The sequence below is a fragment of the Sciurus vulgaris genome, assembly GCF_902686455.1.
Source record: "Sciurus vulgaris genome assembly, chromosome: 10".
Lineage (NCBI taxonomy): Eukaryota > Metazoa > Chordata > Mammalia > Rodentia > Sciuridae > Sciurus > Sciurus vulgaris.
Window position 1 is genome coordinate 70,047,963 of NC_136470.1, and position 18,531 is coordinate 70,066,493.

An 18,531-nucleotide genomic window follows, 5' to 3' on the forward strand; every position below is an offset into this window, starting at 1 on the left:
ATTTCATACTGCTTAAGGGAAGCATAAATCAGCAAGATATAACAATCATAAACATCTATGCCCCAAACAGTGGCTCATCTATGTATGTCAAACAAATCCTTCTCAATTTCAGAAACCAAATAGACCACAACACAATAATACTAGGTGATTTTAACACGCCGCTCTCACCACTGGACAGATCTTCCAGACAAAAATTGAACAAAGAAACCATAGATCTCAACAACACAATCAATAATTTAGACTTAACGGACATTTATAGAATATTCCATCCAACCAAGAGTGAATACACTTTCTTCTCAGCAGCACATGGATCCTTCTCTAAAATAGACCATATATTATGCCACAAAGCTAATGTTAGCAAATACAAGAAGATAGAGACACTAGCATGTATTCTATCAGATCATAATGGATTGAAGTTAGAAATAAATGAAAGAGTAAAACACAGAAACTATTCCAACATCTGGAGATTAAACAATATGCTATTATATGATGAATGGATACCAGAAGATATTAGGAAGGAAATTAAAAAATTCTTAGAGGTAAATGAGAACAAAGAAACATCATATCAAAATCTCTGGGACACTATGAAAGCAGTACTTAGAGGGAAATTTATTTCATGGAGCGCATTTAATAAAAGAAGTAAAACTCAACAAATAAACGACCTAACACTACAGCTCAAAGCCTTAGAAAAAGAAGAACAGAACAGCACCAAAAGTAGTAGAAGACAGGAAATAGTTAAACTCAGAGCTGAAATCAATGAAATTGAAACAAAAGAAACAATACAAAAAATTGACAAAATAAATAGTTGGTTCTTCGAAAAAATAAACAAAATTGATAAACCTTTAGCCACACTAACAAAGAGAAGACAAGAGAAAACCCAAATCACTAAAATTCGGAATGAACAAGGAAATATCACAACAGACAGGATGGAAATACAAAACATAATTAGAAGCTGTTTTGAAAATCTATACTCCAACAAAATAGAAAATTTCGAAGACATCAACAGGTTTCTAGAGACATATGAATTGCCTAAACTGAATGAGGAGGACATAAACAATTTAAATAGACCAATTTCAAGTACTGAAATAGAGGAAGTCATCAAAAGCCTACCAACAAAGAAAAGTCCGGGACCAGATGGGTTCTCAGCCGAGTTCTACAAAACCTTTAAGGAAGAGCTCATTCCAATACTTCTCAAAGTATTCCATAAAATAGAAGAGGAGGGAACCCTCCCAAACTCATTCTATGAAGCCAATATCACACTGATACCTAAACCAGACAGAGACTCATCAAGGAAAGAAAATTTCAGACCAATATCCTTAATGAACATCGACGCAAAAATTCTCAACAAAATTTTAGCAAATCGCATACAAAAACATATTAAAAAGATAGTGCACCATGATCAAGTGGGTTTCATCCCAGGGATGCAAGGTTGGTTCAACATCAGGAAATCAATAAACGTAATTCACCATATTAATAGACTTAAAGTCAAGAATCACATGATTATTTCAATAGATGCAGAAAAAGCATTCGATAAAATACAGCACCCCTTCATGCTCAAAACACTAGAAAAAATAGGGATAGTGGGAACATTCCTTAATATTGTAAAGGCCATTTATGCTAAGCCCATGGCTAATATCATTCTAAATGGTGAAAAACTGAAAGCATTCCCCCTAAAAACTGGAACAAGGCAGGGATGCCCTCTTTCACCACTTCTATTCAACATCGTTCTGGAGACTCTGGCCAGAGCAATTAGACAAACCAAAGAAATTAAAGGGATACGAATTGGAAAAGAAGAACTCAAACTATCCCTGTTCGCTGATGACATGATTATATATTTAGAGGAACCTGGAAATTCCACCAGAAAACTCTTAGAACTCATAAGTGATTTCAGTAAAGTAGCAGGTTACAAGATCAATGCTCATAAATCCAACGCATTTTTATACATAAGTGATGAATCTTCAGAAAGAGAAATTAGGAAAACTACCCCATTCACAATAGCCTCGAAAAAAATAAAATACTTGGGAATCAATCTCACAAAAGAGGTGAAAGACCTCTACAATGAGAACTATACAACACTAAAGAAAGAAATTAAAGAACACCTTAGAAGATGGAAAGATCTTCCATGTTCTTGGATAGGAAGAATTAATATTGTCAAAATGGCCATACTACCTAAAGTGCTATACAAATTCAATGCAATTCCAATTAAAATCCCAATGACGTACCTTACAGAAATAGAGCAGGCAATTATGAAATTCATCTGGAAGAATAAGAAACCCAGAATAGCTAAAGCAATCCTTAGCAGGAAGAGTGAAACAGGGGGTATTGCAATACCAGATCTTCAACTCTACTACAAAGCAATAGTAACAAAAACGGCATGGTATTGGTACCAAAATAGAAAGGTAGATCAATGGTACAGAATAGAGGACACGGACACAAACCCAAATAAATACAATTTTCTCATACTAGACAAAGGGGCCAAAAATATGCAATGGAGAAAAGATAGCCTCTTCAACAAATGGTGCTGGGAGAATTGGAAATCCATATGCAACAGAATGAAACTAAACCCATATCTCTCACCATGCACAAAACTAAACTCAAAATGGATTAAGGACCTCGGAATCAGACCAGAGACCCTGCATCTTATAGAAGAAAAAGTAGGTCCAAATCTTCACCTTGTTGGTCTAGGACCAGACTTCCTTAACAGGACTCCCATAGCACAAGAAATAAAAGCTAGAATCAACCACTGGGATAGATTCAAACTAAAAAGCTTTCTCTCAGCAAAGGAAACTATCAGCAATGCGAAGAAAGAGCCTACAGAGTGGGAGAATATCTTTGCCAATCATACTTCAGATAGAGCACTAATCTCCAGAATCTATAAAGAACTCAAAAAACTCTACTCCAAGAATTCAAACAGTCCAGTCAACAAATGGGCTAAGGAAATGAATAGACACTTCACAGAAGAAGATCTACAAGCAATCAACAAACATATGGAAAAATGCTCAACATCTCTAGTAATAAGAGAAATGCAAATCAAAACCACCCTACGATTCCATCTCACCCCAATTAGAATGGCGATTATCAAGAATACGAGCAACAACAGGTGTTGGCGAGGATGTGGGGAGAAAGGTACACTCATACACTGCTGGTGGGGTTGCAAATTAGTGCAGCCACTATGGAAAGCAGTGTGGAGATTCCTTAGAAAACTTGGAATGGAACCACCATTTGACCCAGCTATCCCACTCCTTGGCCTATACCCAAAGGACTTAAAATCTGCATACTACAGAAATACAGCCACATCAATGTTCATAGCTGCTCAATTCACAATAGCCAGACTGTGGAACCAACCTAGATGCCCTTCAATTGATGAGTGGATAAAGAAACTGTGGTATATATATACTATGGAATATTACTCAGCCATAAAGAATGATAAAATTATGACATTTGCAGGCAAATGGATGAAATTGGAGAATATCATGCTAAGTGAGATAAGCCAATCTCAAAAAGCCAAAGGACGAATGATATCGCTAATAAGTGGAGGTTGACACATAATGGGGGGGAGGGAAGGGTTAGAGTTAGGGTTAGGGAGGGGGGCAAGTATGGAGGAAGGAACTACTGTATAGAGGGTAAAGAGGGGTGGGAGGGGTGGGGGGAAGGGAAAAAATAACAGAATGAATCAAACAACATTGCTCTATGTAAATTTATGATTACACAAATGGTATGCCTTTACGCCATGTACAGAGAAACAACATGTATCCCATTTGTTTACAATTAAAAAAAAAAAAAAAAAAAAAAAAAAACAGTCCTCTCTAGTGTGTTTCCACTGTGGCTTTCTATTACTAGTAGTGCTGTAATCAGTACATTTTATATGTATCCTGGCTATGCTTCTGAGACTAAATTCCTAGTAGTACTACTACTGGGAAAATAGGGTATGTGCATTTTACTTTTTGATAGATTCTGTATAACTGTCCCACAAAAGAATTGTTCTAATTTCTACTCCCAGCAACAGTGTGTGATAGTGCCTGTATCAATGAAGTTTAATTTTCAGACCAAGTAATGTGTATTTCTGTATCATCTTATATTATAAAAGGTACCTTATGTTTTCTAGATCCTTAAGAAAATATACAACTCCTTTCTACTTCTCCCAGGTCCAAAGTGAGATCAGCCTGCTTCAGAGCCATACTGCTTGGGGGAATTGAAGGACATGGGGAAATAGTGGGTTTAATGTTTACTAGTTTGAGATCCCCTCCTGCATCTCCTCCTAGGGCTGAGGGAAAGATTTGAAGGAGGAACTTGAGTGGAGGGAATTCTGTGGGAAGTTGGGTGAGCCCTTAATCTCTTCCCTTTATATTTATGCCAAATCAAAAAAGCTCATGTGGACAGTGAGTGTACACTAGAAACTTGTATCTCCTTTCGAATAAGAGATTATATGCTTCTTACCAAATGTTGTTATGTATTATGTATACTCTTTACCAAAAATTAAGATACTGTTATATAAGGCCATGTTGAGATAGTTCACTTTTTAAAAAACTGATAGAATCAGAAAGACCTTAAACAAATATATATAAAGATGTAAAATAACAGTACTGCCACATTTTAAATGCATGTTAAATTGCAGAAAGTGGTGCACTAAGCATTTGAAAATGTGTATTCACACATTTCAATTCACACATTGTGTATTCACACAATCCAATTTCTTACAACAGCTATACATGTATTCTCATTTTTCAGTGAAGGAAATGGTGTTTGGAAACACATGACTTGCACAGTTCAATTATGGTCTGTATGGCTCCAAACCACCCACTTTTTTGACCATACTTCTGTGAAGTGCTGTTGGGACTAATGACACGTTAACTAACTCAGGCTGACTCCTTACTTCCTGGCGAGTGAGCAAGATCAAGGCCTCAAAGGCGGTTTCAATAGTTAATCATGATGAATCGGACCACCGTCAGGGATTGGTTAACAATAGTTCCGCGAACGTGATCAGCTCGTGCTTGCCATATAGTCTTATGGGACTTCTGCCTGCGTGAACACCCCATGCCTTGCTGACCTTTAAGCTGATTGGTTCCCGCCTAGCCCCCACCCTACATAAAAGCTGTGTGATTTCCTCAATAAACGAGTTCCTGCTGTGACGGGTCTCCCTGACGCGTCTGATTGTCCTCCGCTTGGAGGGCTGGGAGCAGGCAGTCAGTAGGCCTTACCTATCCCTGTCTGACCTTGTTGGGGAGTGTCCCCTTCCCTTGCCACTGGTCGAGAAGAGCAAGGGGGCTTAAGACCCCAACAAAGTGCAATGAGCAGCTGAATGAATTACTCTGTATAAAATAACTGATACCTGAATAGCAAAGAATCCATAGTACTTCTTACTGTCCAATATGACTTTGGAGAAATTACCTAATCTGTCTGTGTCTATATTTCTTCTGAAAAATGCGAATACTAATAATATTCTCTTTTAGGGTTGTGGGAGAATTAAATGACTACTCATATGTTGATTGCTTAAAATAGCACCTTGCACAAAGTAAGGAAAAATGCTAACTGCTAACATCATTGTTGTTATCAATATCAACACCTCTTCTTTCCAAGGACCTAGGTGCTTAGCATTGTCTTATTAAGCCCTGATTACAAATATTCTTAGAATCTGGAGCTGGTACCACCTTATATAATCATGACCCCAGAAGCTCATCATTAATGAGCAAAGCCCTCCATATAGGAACTAAGGTTCAAAGAGAAGTATGAGACAAGAGTCTCATTCAGACTAATCAGCCATTTATAATGTTGGAAGAAAACAATGTAACTCACATGATGTGCTTCAAAGTTAATAAAAATGCAAGCTTGGGAAATGGAAAAAAAAAAAAAAGGGCTGACCTAATCAGCACAGACTTTCTCCGGTAGCTGGAACTTGAGTTGTGTTTTGCAGAAGGTTAGAGTTTGGAATGTAGTCTTTTAAAGTGAGGTAAGCTGCAGAGGTGTAACATGTAGGCAAGTCTGCAGGAGAGAAAATGACAACTGAATTGAAGCATGTGAATAGAGGGAACAGCAACAAATAAGGTATGGGTTTGGTTTACCTTTAGGAAGATATCCTTCTACAACAAAGAGCAGAGCATTTTTAGTTAACCCAGTCAGCCCTAAGTCAGAAAATATGTGGTTCACAAAATTATCATTTTTGTTACTACTCTTTAAAAAATGTTTGTGAATGGTTTCATTTAGACCTTCAAAGTAAAAATTCTTCTGTCCCTTTTGCACAGTGAGGAATGCACAGCGGAAGCATATTCTTGCAGCCCATCAGATCATCCATCAACACACAGAAGCCATGGTCCAGCGGAAATTTGTTGAGCAACCAAAAGTTCAGGTCTCAGATGCTGACAAGTTACGTGAGGAAGGAACTCAAAATGAGAAAAGGAGCTAAGGTGAGTTTGATTTTTCATTTGGAAGAAGCAGAGGAGAAGGAGCACTGTTTAGCTTTGTGTTGTGCTCTAACAAGCACAGTGTGAACAGGTTGTCCATTGTTTAAGAAAATAAAGTGCTTTCATTTATATTGGTACATTGGATCTAGATTATGGTACCTACTGGTTGAAATCATTAGAGTTGTTGTGACCCATTTGGACTCTTGCAAACTAAAATACAGGTCTCTAGATTACTTTTGTGGGTTCTTTTAACATGTAACTATACTTTATCACAAATAAAGTTACAGAACAAGTAGGCGTTATTTGTAAAAGCTTGTTCTGATGGAGCAGGGCATGGTGTGCCCCAATGCACTGTGCTAACTGTAAGCACAGCACAAGGCATGGAGCTTGCCCAGTTCAGCCAGTTCTGTAGTGTCTGCCAGAGGTTGAGTGAGTCTCAACTAAACATTCATACTCATAAGACTAACACCAGCCACATTTGGTTGAGTCTACACAGCAGATATAAGAAAGGAAACAGCTTCCAACAGGGCAGCATCAGACACTTCTCTTCCTGTGGGAGTTCTTGCCATACCCACACAGGATACATAGCTATTTTCTTTAGCCTCCCAGGTTACAGAGCTCAGGTATAAGAAAAAGAGATTCAGGTTGTGGGGACAAGAGCTTCCTTAGCTTATAAGCTTCACACCCAGAGGACCAGAATTGAAGATCAAACAAGTCAATTGAAGTAAACTCCTCCTGAGAAAAGTACAGAGTGAACCTTGGCCTGTACCATCTTGCCCTGTGCATTCATGGTGAGGCACATTTCCTGCTCTTTTGCCCTGAAAGTGGTGTCCTGTTGGGGGAAGGTGCTGAGGCTAGGGGAACTTTTGTCTTAGCATTCAGAAGGTTTGGACTTGGCATTCATCTGCCACTACCTGTAATCATCTTGTACAAATCATTTCCCTTCACTTAGGGTTTGCCCATGCACATGATACCAGGAGACTCTCTGCTGGGGAATCTGTTGGAATCCTAAGTCCCAATCTAAAGGAATTATGGAAGGAAGGTTGAGATAAGGGAAGAGACCTGAGAGAAAACAGATACATGATTTTAAATGTCAGTTTGTGGTTATAAATTATAGCATAAAAGCTTTTGTCTTCAATTAATAATGAAATACTCTCTGAAATCAGTGAAGATCCAAACCATGTATTTACATGTAATATCATCTATTATCTCTTAAATATAAATTCAGTGAAAGCATTTTGACTACCTTACTATTGTAATAAAAGTAAGCCAGAGTGTTGGCTGTCATTTCTCAGAAATGAAAATTTAATATTAGTAATTTAAAGTTTGAATCAAATATACCTGATTATGATACCTGCTCTATGACATCCCATGGTGACCTGTGATGTCAAGTCAGAGGAGTGAAATAAATCATCTTTTATTTACTAATTGAAAGTAAAGTGCATTTCATTGAAACCTGTGTAAAGCATATATGATTGTTACAAAAGCTAGTTGTAAAACTATCTAGTTGTTAGTCTAACTGTAGATACTCAGCAAAGATGATCTCCCAATAAATTAAATGTTGGAACATGAAGCTTAGCTGCCTCCCAATTATATATTCCTCCTTCTTCATACAGAGAAGGGAAGGGCAGTTGTAAGATTAGTTAGTAATACACAGAGAAAGAAGTAGGCATGAATCACTGACTTACAATATATTTATGAAATATATTATATATGTTATATATTTCAAATGACCTTGAAGGCAATGGAGAGCTAATAAGATAGTGAAGAAGTTGTGGGTCAAAATCTAGCAGAGGAAAGGAATTCAGAGGGTTGGGTCTGGCATTTGGACCCACTTTTTTCCTGGGGGGAAATATAAGCTCTAGAAAATGTGTCTGAAAGTCTGAGCACTGCTTTTAAAAGCTCTATAAACTAATGGGAGAAAAACTAAAGTGAAGGTTGAAGTCATGATAAACCCACTCCATCTGGGTAGGGTCTCTAAAAGGACATGCCCTAGTAGTAAGGATGTAGGAAAGTAAGCTCTCTCTGCATGCACTACAACTTAGCTTCTTTTTTAAAAATATTTTTTAGTCGTGGATGGACACAATAACTTTATTTATTTACTTATGTGATACCAAGGATCAAACCCAGTGCCCACATGTGCTACCACTGAACCACAACCCCAGCCCAACAACTTAACTTCTAATCATCCAATGATCCAAATTAAAATAAATCTCATTCTCTGCAACTGAATTAGGGAGATGCTTGATTGCTATTATCTCAAGAAAACTGTTGGAAATAGAACTTACTTTTTATTTGGAGAAAATGAACAAGACCTTAGACCTCAATTTGTTTTCACAAATAATTTTTCATATACAGTTTCTATAATATAATAGAGGATATCCAAGTACATGAGGAGACATGACAACTTTAAAAAGCAGCAACAGAAACAACACACAATAGAAACAGACCTAAAGGGACATAAAATATTGGAATTATTAGGTACAGGATTTAAAATAACCATGTTTACTGCTATGGATTTTCAGCCTCCAGAACTGTGAGAAAATACATTTCTGTGGTTTAAGCCCCAGATAACTAAGATAGGCTTTTGGTACTAGGAATGGGGTGCTGTTTTAGTCAGCTTTTGTGTCTCTGTGATCAAAATACCCAAAAAGAACAACTTAGAGGAAGGAAAGTTTTTTGGGGGCTCATGGTTTCAGAGGTCTCAGTCCACTGACAGCCACCTCCATTGCTCTGGGCTCAAGGTGAGTCAGCACATCACTGGGGAGGGGCCCAGTGGATGAAAAATCTTCAGCTCATGGTGGAATTAGGAAGTAGAGAGTGTGAGGGGAGGAGGAAGGCACTCCAGGGAGGATGAAAACTTGTAGGGCATACCCCTAGTGACCCTCCCACCATGTCCACCTGCCTACAGTTACCACCCAGTGTGGGGGACCTCTCTGCCACGTCCCCCATGGAGGAGAAAAGGGTTAACTGCCAGAGGATGATGTTGGTTGTATATCACTCAATTACCCAAAAAACTTATCTACTCAATAAACACACAAGAGCCAATACTCTTTTTAAATGAGAAGGAAGGGCATGATGGATCTGACCATACCAACTCTGGCCTCTTACAACAAGTCGCCCAACTCTCTTTTATTTATAATAAACAGATAGAGGGAGCTTCTTCTGTGATGGGCAGGATAAGGTGGAGTTATGGAAGCCATTCTCTTAGGGGGAATATTCCAGAAGTTGACAGGGAACCACTCCCATGCAACACCACATGCTTCCTGGCAGTTCCTAGAAGCCAGGCCTCTGGGTCCCATGGTTCAACTTACTCTGATTCTGCTAAAAAATAATGGATTCCCACAACCCAATCCATTTATTTCAAACTAAGAGGGACTGATTAGCTTACACCTCTCATAATCCAGTAATTTTACCTCTTGACTATTTCTGCATCAATAGGAGAATGGGGAGAGGAGACACCTCATATCCAAATGGTAGCACAAGCTACTGTAATAAACACCTAAACATGTGGGCTTTGTAACTAGATAATAGGTTAAGACTAGAAAGTTTTGTAGTGCATGCTAGAAATATTGACACTAAAAGTAATTCTATTAAGATCTCAGATAGAAATGTGCAATGTATTATTAGAAACTTTATTGTTATAAAGTGTCAAACAACTCCACTAAACTGTGTTTAATGTTTTATGGAAGGTAGACATTTGTAAGCAATAAATTTGAATATTTAGTTGAGGAGATTTTTAGCAAAATGTTAAAAGTGTATAGCTTGATTCTTCCTCATTAATTATATAAACATGGGCAAGAGATAAATTGAAGAAGATATTGTTAAACAAAAAGGAACCAGAACTTGAAGATTTGGAAAATTTGCAGTCTTTCCATATTGCAGAGAGAAAGAGAGAGGTGGCAAGGGGAGTGGAGAGAGAGAGAGAGGGAAAGGGAGAGGGAGAGAGAGAGAGAGAGACACAAATTGATTGTTCTGTTGAGAATACTAAGGATATCTAAACAATGCTGAACAACAATTTGATAAACATTTTATGAGATTATATGAGAAACACTGCCAGTTTGAACTGAAGGGGACAGAGATAGGATGAAATTAAGGAAGACTATTATAATTCTTGGATTTGACAGTATAGGAAAAGAGAGCTATTAGGCTGTGATGTTGCACTATTCTTCAAGAACGAGAAAATGACCTCATCCTAGACTTCCATAACAAAATACCATAGACCCAGGCTGAAACCATAGACATGTATTTTCTCACAATTCTGGAAGGCAAAAGGCCATATCAGTAAACAGTTATTTTTAAAGTCTGTGTCTAATGATTCCAATATTTTAGATTCCTTTATATCTATTTCTATCATCTGTTGTTTCTGCTACCATTACTTTAAAGCTGACTTTTAAGACATATGTTTAAATCAGTGACTCATGCCTACTTCTCTTTTCCCTGTGTATTACTAAATAATCTCACAACTATCCTTCTTCCCTCTGCAAGACAGAAGAGAGGAATATATACTTCTGAGGTAACTAAACTTCATGTTCTAATCATTTAATTTATTGGTTGATCATATTTTCTGAGTGTAGTTAACCTGGAAACTAGAATGATTCTGAGCTCATCAAGACCTTGCTTCAGTTTCAACAGTCCAGTAAGCCTCCAGTCAGAGCCTTAGAGGCAGGACCTCCATCAGACCCTGGCTCAGTAAAGCCACAGAGTGGGACCTCAGCCCAGAGGAGCTAAGGGTCAGGACCCCCAACTGGGGCCATGAACTGATTATGTTACAGGACCCCCACCTAAAGTCAAAGGGCAAAGGCCACCCACAAAGCCATGGGGATGATGTGCCACTCCAGGGGCCTAGAATACAGGGCATTAAGCAAAAACAGGTTATTCTTAAGCCTTAATAGTCAATGGAGTTTGCCTTACTAGGTTTTGGATTTGCTTGGGATTCATTATCCCTTTCTTCCTTCCAGTTTCTTCCTTTTGAAATGGGAATATCTATGTTATCCCTGTCCCACCATTGAAATAGGAAAGCACCTAACTTGTCAGTTTCATAGACTCACAGGTAGAAAGGAATTTTGCCTCAGGATGAATTATATTTGGAGTCTTACCCCTATCTGATTTATATATTTCATTGAGACTTTGAACTTTAGATTTTAGGGATGATACTGAACAAGTTAAGATTTTGGGACTGTTGGGGTAGAATGGATGTGTTTTGCTCGGGAGAAGGACATGAATTCTGGTCTTGGGGGTTGTTTCTCTTCTCCCTCTCTCTCTGGGCCTGCCATGTGAGGACACAGTGATAAGGAAACTGTCTAAAAGCTAGGAAGACAGCCCTCAACCAGAAACTGACCATGCTTGCATCTTGATCTTGGATTTCTAGCTTCCAGAAATGTGAGAAATAAATTTCCATTGTTTAAGCCACCTGTCTACAGTATTTTGTTATGGTAGCCTAAGCATGTTCAAAGGGATGAATGCCAATATTGAAATTTTCAAGAGACTAGAAATAATACAAAAGATCTGAAGAAAATAGAAATTTTAGAATTTAAGCACACAGTAACCAAAATGAAAAACTCAAGCAGATTTAAGAGCAGAGTACTTACACCTGAAGAGAAAACTAGTAAATTTAAAGACAGGTCAGAAGACAATATTTAGGAAAAAGCACAAAGAGAGAAAAAGAAAAATATTACAGAAGGGATAGAAGAATAAATTTAGATCGTTATCACTTAATGTTTTAGGAATGGAGAAAGGGAGAGTTGGCATAGGCCATTGATTCCCAAAATTTAACTGCTGAAAGAGTGAATAATATATTTGGAGCTTATGTGAAATAAGAATTTTTTAAAACCAATTATGTTAGGCAGCTTTGTGTAGCTGTGACAAAATATCTGACAAGAACAACTTAGAGGAGTGAAGGTTTATTTGGCTCACAATTCAGAGGTTTAGTTCATGATTGACTGAGTCTATTGCTCTGGGCCCAAGATGAGGCATAAAGGGTGTGATGAAGGAGACTTGCTTCATTATTTCCCCCAGGAAGCAGAGTGAGGGAAGATGAACACTTGTAGGGCACCCTGCCTGCCTATAGTTAACACCCAGTTCATTTAAACTGGGATGACCCAATTATATTACAGCGCTCACATTGTTATCATTTTACTTCTGAACTTTCCCACATTAACACAGAAAGTTTTGGGGGACTCCTCATATCCAAACCATAACATTCCACCTCCAGCCCCTAAAAGATCATGTCCATCTCACAATACAAAATGCATTTAGTTTATTTCCAAGAGTTCCATAGTCTTAACAGTTCTAGCATAGCCCAAAACCTCAAGTCCAAAGTCTCCTCTGAGACTCAAGGCAAACCCTTGGCTATGAGTACCTGCAAAAATAAAAAACAAGTTACATATATACAATATAATATGTCATGGGATAAACGTTCCCATTCGGGGAAGAATAGGGGCATAGAAAGAAGAAATGGGACCAAAGCAAGACCTAAACTTGTCAGGCAAACATTTTCTGTAACTCCATTGAATCTGGGACTTAGTGCCAGTGAACTGGTCTTGAAAATCAGGATCAGCTCCTTGTTCCCCTGGTGTTTAAAATTAAAAACCCAAGAAACACTCAGTCAAGAGCAAAAAATAAATTTTATCTAAAAGGCAGAACAGAGAGAGAGTCCTCTGGAGAGGAGGGGGTACAGAGTTGGTGCCCAAGGGAGTGGGCATATCTTGCCCCTTTATAGATTTCAGGTTTCCTTTCTTCTCATGACCCCTCCTCCCATCCTGCCTATATGACCAAAAAGAGGGAATGACCAAAGGTGGGTAAGGAGTCACCCAGGAGGTACTCATTAACAACTCCTTGCTGGGAGGAACAATTCCCTGGAGGCAGGTAACCGTGGCAACAGTTTTTGAGGAGGGAGAAGTGTTCTGGAGGTATTAGCATTTTATTTCCTTTTGAATTAGCTCCCATCTTCCCAAACCAATCATTCATTATCTACACTATCCTCCTTTGCCCCAGTCTCAGCAAGATGTGATTTCCAAAGGACTAGAGAAGTCCTGCCCTTTTGGCATTGCCAGTTGCAGTACACATGGGCTATCTGTTAGTCTGACTGTCTCTGCAGCCGGGAGCTTTTCTCTGCAGACATTCTACATTACTGTAATCTCTTAATTCCTAGGGTCTCCATTCTAGCTCCTGCTTCATCTTCCATTCTGGCTTCAGCTTCACCTTCACAGCTTCATGCATTACCCTCTCAAAGGCAACCTTCAGGGGTTCCAATCCTGCTACACTTTGCTTGGCCTCCCAGTCCTTCCTTTGAAATTTTGATGGAAGCCTCCATCTCCTCTTAATTCCAGCGTCCTGCAGAACCAGCACCACATGGATGACACCAAGATCTTCCGCCAGCTCCTGCAGTAGCTAAGCCTCCAAGGTCATAGCTGTAGTTATACAACGAAAGTCCTACGTGAGTCAGATGAGGGACAAATGGATTAAATTGTTCAAAGGCCCTTGCTTTTTCTGGAAGGAGGGTAAAAGTATCAGCTGATGTTGTATTTGATAACTTGAGGACCATTTTGTAACCTTCAAGGTTAACTCCTACTTGAAAGTAAAGAGATGTATGACATCTACACTGATAGAGGAAAATGGGGAAAAAATGAAAAAGGCACTCAATACAAAAAGAGGATAAAAACAGAAATAGAACCAGTGGAAAGCACTGAATAAAATGATAGATATAAACCTAAATATATCTTTTATTACATTAAATTTAAATAGACTACTCAGTAAAGTCACAATTCATCAAACTGAATTTGTTTTTTATTGGTTCTTTTTGGTTATATGTAACATTAGGATTCAATATAACAAAATTAAAAAAGCATGGGATATAGTCTGCTCAAATTCAGTCCCCATTACTTACATTCCTTACCTTTTCCATCCTCTCCTCCCTCTACCTGTTCCCTTTCCTCTGCTCTACTAATCTTCTGCTATTTACTTTTAGATTTTTCTTTTCTTTTTGGTTAGCATCTTATGGATGTACATGACAGTGAGATTCACTGTGGTATACTCATGTATGTACATAGGAAGGTTAGGTTAGATTTACTCCTCTGTTCTTCCCTTATCCTCTCTCTTCTCCCTCCCCCTCAGTTCCCTTCATCTAGCCCACTGGTCTTCCTTCTTTTTTGATGGAACTGCCCTGCTCCTTTTTCCTCTCACTCTTTCTCTGTTTTTCCTTATTTTGTACTAGCTCCACATTTCCTTATTTTGGACTGGCTTCAGAGAAAACATTTCAATTCTTGACTTTTTGAGTCTGTCTTATTTCACTTAGCATAATATTCTCCAGTTCCATTCATTCACTAGCAAATGCCATAATTTCATTCATCTTTGTGGCTGAGTAAATACTCCATTGAGTGTGTGTGCATGTGTGTGTCATATTTTTTCCACCCATTCATCTGTTGAAGGGCACCTTGGTTGGTTCCATAACTTGGTTATTGTGGATTGTGCTGCTATAAACATCGATATGGGTGTGTCACAACCTTCCACTTCTCTGTGTGGGGAGTAGGTGGCAGCTATTATGGATGCTAGGGCCACCTTGTGAATATGGTGATACCCCCAAAACACCCCAAGGATTAGGGAAAATGTTACTCATGGACTGCCAACATGGCCTGAAGAAAAATGAAGAGCTATGTAAGACAGCAGCAGTTCGGGGTGGTCCCTCCGCACAGCAATGCAAGTGGCAATGGAGGCAAAGCTGCAAACCCAAAGCTGGGTTAAGCAATTGCAGGACAAATTATGATGGACGTGAAGCACATTTAACTCAAGCAGGAACTACTGAGCAGTTACTTGCTTATGGAAGGAACACTCTTAAAAAGTTTGGAACAGGACTGTGTTGCTTTACTAAACTAAGTAGCTTAGTAAACTAAATTTATCATGAGCTGGAGTAAAGATGGTTGCTACTCAAAAGGACTGAGATACCCATAAGTGGGACCTTGTACACTCAGCCCCTCGGAAGAAATATGAGATAACTGAGATGCCATTGCTGGGGCGCAAACTAGTCATAACTCAAAAGGTAAAGACAGATCAGCTGGTGGGAGTGGGTATTGAGGATCTGCCCAGTCTTGACTAGTACACGCACCTCTCCGTGAGAGGTTATCCTCTGCTTTGTTGGTAGAACTGGGGAACATGTTTAGGCAGAAAGCCAGGGAAAACAGGAAAATGGCTATTGTGGCTTTGGGATACTGGTGCTGAAGCCATATGCCTGTCAGGGATTGAAAAGAATAAAATTACCTTAGCAATCACACACACTACCCTACAGCAGTGCAAAACTTCCTGAGAAAGTTAGGATGAAGCATGCCATTTATGCAGCAAACTACAGCAAAAATGAAGGACTACCATTCTCCAAACAGCTCCAGGACAGTATTATGGAGCTCTGGTATCAATCCTGAGCCCTTTAGTGGGCCTTTATGTTTCTCAAGCAGCTTAGGCTGTAGCAGACATGGGGAAAAACTTACAAGGATACAGAATATGGATCAAAAGATGAAAGAGAGAAGGCAATGGAAAAACAAGGGTCCAGTAAAAAGCAGGAGCCATTTGCTTTCATTTGGGAAGGACAACAACGGACTTTCAGTGTTCTTTCCCAAAGATATTTACATAACCCAACCATATGTCATAGGAAGGTGGTAGCATCTCTGTTGTGGTGGACAAAAACTGACACAGTATTGATGTTTCATTACATTGATGATGTGGTGATAACTTTTGAGTCCTTTTCCCACCTAGAAGAGGCATCTCAAACAATGGTGTTACACCTCCAAGAGAAAGGATGGACTGTCAACTCCTTCAGATCACAAGGACCTAAAATGTCTGCCATGTACTCAGGGGTTATCTGGTTGGACACTGGATTATAAAGTTCAGATTTTCTCTACTCCCAGTCATAGAACTTCTTGGGAGAGTTGAGATGTTTACATCCCTTTGTTCCATATTTAGCACAGATGTTGAAACCATTGTGTAATTTAGTATAAAAGGAAAACTTAGCAGTACTGGAATCTTGAGCACCTCAAGGTCTTTTCTCAAACAAAAATAGTTGTAGAACAATTGCAGGCCTTGAACATATTAGTATTAGTATAAATTGAATGCTTCCAGCTGCTCTTATGAGTTTAAGTAGGTCCTGTGGCAACAACAGGACAATGAATTCATTTCCTTCGGATCTTGGTCATAACTATAAAAGGGGGCAGAGATATGGAAAGATAGTTAGGAACAATTGCCAGACTTAAAATTGTGTGTATCATGTGATGGCATACAGCCATGCTTCTCTGCTAAACAATCAAGAAACAGATAAACTATTATGGTTTGGATGTGGTGTCCCCCAAAAGCTCACATGTGAGACAATGCAAGAAGGTTCAGAGAAGAAATGATTGGGTTAAGAGAGCATTAACCCAATCAGCAAATTAACCACCTGATGGGATTAATTGAGTGGAGAAGGCAGGTGGGGAGTGGCTGGAGGGGGTGGAGCATTGGGGGCGTGGCTTCGGGATATCTATTTGTATCTGGTGAGTGGAGATCTCTCTCTCTGCTTTCTGATCATCATGTGAGCTGTTTCCCTCCTCCACACTCTTCTGCCTTGATGTTCAGCCTCACCTTGAACCCCAGGGAATGGAGTCTGCTATGGACCAAGACTTCTGAAAGTGTGAGCCCCCAAACTTTTCCTTCTCTGTGATTGTGCTGGTTGGGTCTTTTATTCACAACAGTGAAAAACTGACTAAAACATAAAGTAAATTAAATGGCTAGAAAATGCATCAGCTAAAGATGTGGCTGTTTGACTACATAGGAAGAAAGTTCAGCAGGGAAGAAGCGCTCTCTGGCCTGTAGCAAAGCAATGGAAGCTCCCACAAAGATACTCAGACGTTGTACTTGTGTGACTCTGTCATCTTGTGAAGCAGTGTGGCCAATACCTCATATAGCAAGTGGATAGTTCAAGGGAGGCACCTGTACAATAGTGGCAGTTTGACATCATGAGACCCTTGCTGCTAGTAAAGTGCTGTAAGTTTACAGATACACACACTGGACTGCTATGGACACATGCTTACTAAAAGTTCACACAGAAGGCAACCATACATGGACTTCAAATACTTGGCACCACATGTGACACGCTCATAGAACACATCCTTCTGACCACATGGTGCAAAAGCAGGCTGGGAATTTGGATATACATTGGCATTTCCACTTACCTTCTAACCCAGTTACCATGGGATTGAGTCAATGAATGGCCCACTAAAACAACACTAGACTTGGAAGATGGATCCTTGGCAGTGTGGAACAAACAGCTATGGCTAGCTCTAAGGACCATCAATAAACACAACTGCAGGACATGCCACAGTGCCTGTCTGACAGCACCATCTGGATAAAGATGAGGATGCTTAAGAGGTACACCTGCACTCACTGGGAACACAGGATAATTTACTGTTGCTGCTCCTGCAGGACCTCCACAAGGGCTCCATATAGTCTAGTGGCCATGGGAATAGCAAATAGGGTCTTGATGGCAATGGTTACTAGGTCCATGGGCAAAGGGACTAGAATGAAAACTACCATTTTTTATAAAAACTAGGAACCCAAGATCTTTGAACCCTAGAGGAAAATATGCCATTTTATTATGTGCTTCCATATCAAAGTCACAGGACCACTGGAACAAGAAAAATGGCTTTGTAAACCTGGGGATGGGCCATGGACTATACTATTCTCATTCATGATGATCAGGTTGCTTGTGTATTGTTAAATAATCGAGATTTGCCTGTGTTAACACCTATTAAAAATATCTTACATTTCGTCCTTAGAGCTAATCTATTTGTATCCAGAATGGCAAATGCCACTGTGGAGGTGCAGAACAAAACAGATTGCTGGTGTACAGTTAGCCGCCTCTATTCTCCTCCACAGTCTCCTTCACTGCCTACGACTAGAGACCTTGGTACAATAAAAACAAATGTTATGCTGGAATAACACCCACCACTCATGGACACTGCTGACCTATGGACTTGAATGCAAATTTACGTCCTTTTATGGACATGAAATATGTACTCTGCTTGGTGAGAGAACAAACAAATGTGGCTAAGCCTTTGCTGGGGCCCACTGTTTAATGGCTTGGGGTGGGTAAAGTACAACACAGGTGAAAACG

At 39.3% G+C, this 18,531-nt stretch overlaps 1 protein-coding gene across 1 annotated transcript in view; it reads left to right on the forward strand.

Moving 5' to 3' along the window:
- CFAP91 (cilia and flagella associated protein 91) overlaps positions 1-18,283 on the forward strand; it is a 72,190-nt gene extending 53,907 nt beyond the window's left edge. The window contains exons 17-18 of the mRNA XM_079155371.1: positions 6,240-6,401; positions 13,730-18,283. Of these exons, the coding sequence (XP_079011497.1) occupies positions 6,240-6,400 (161 nt within the window). The 3' untranslated portion in view covers position 6,401; positions 13,730-18,283. The remainder of the gene's footprint in view (positions 1-6,239; positions 6,402-13,729) is intronic.
- Positions 18,284-18,531: the final 248 nt, after the last annotated feature.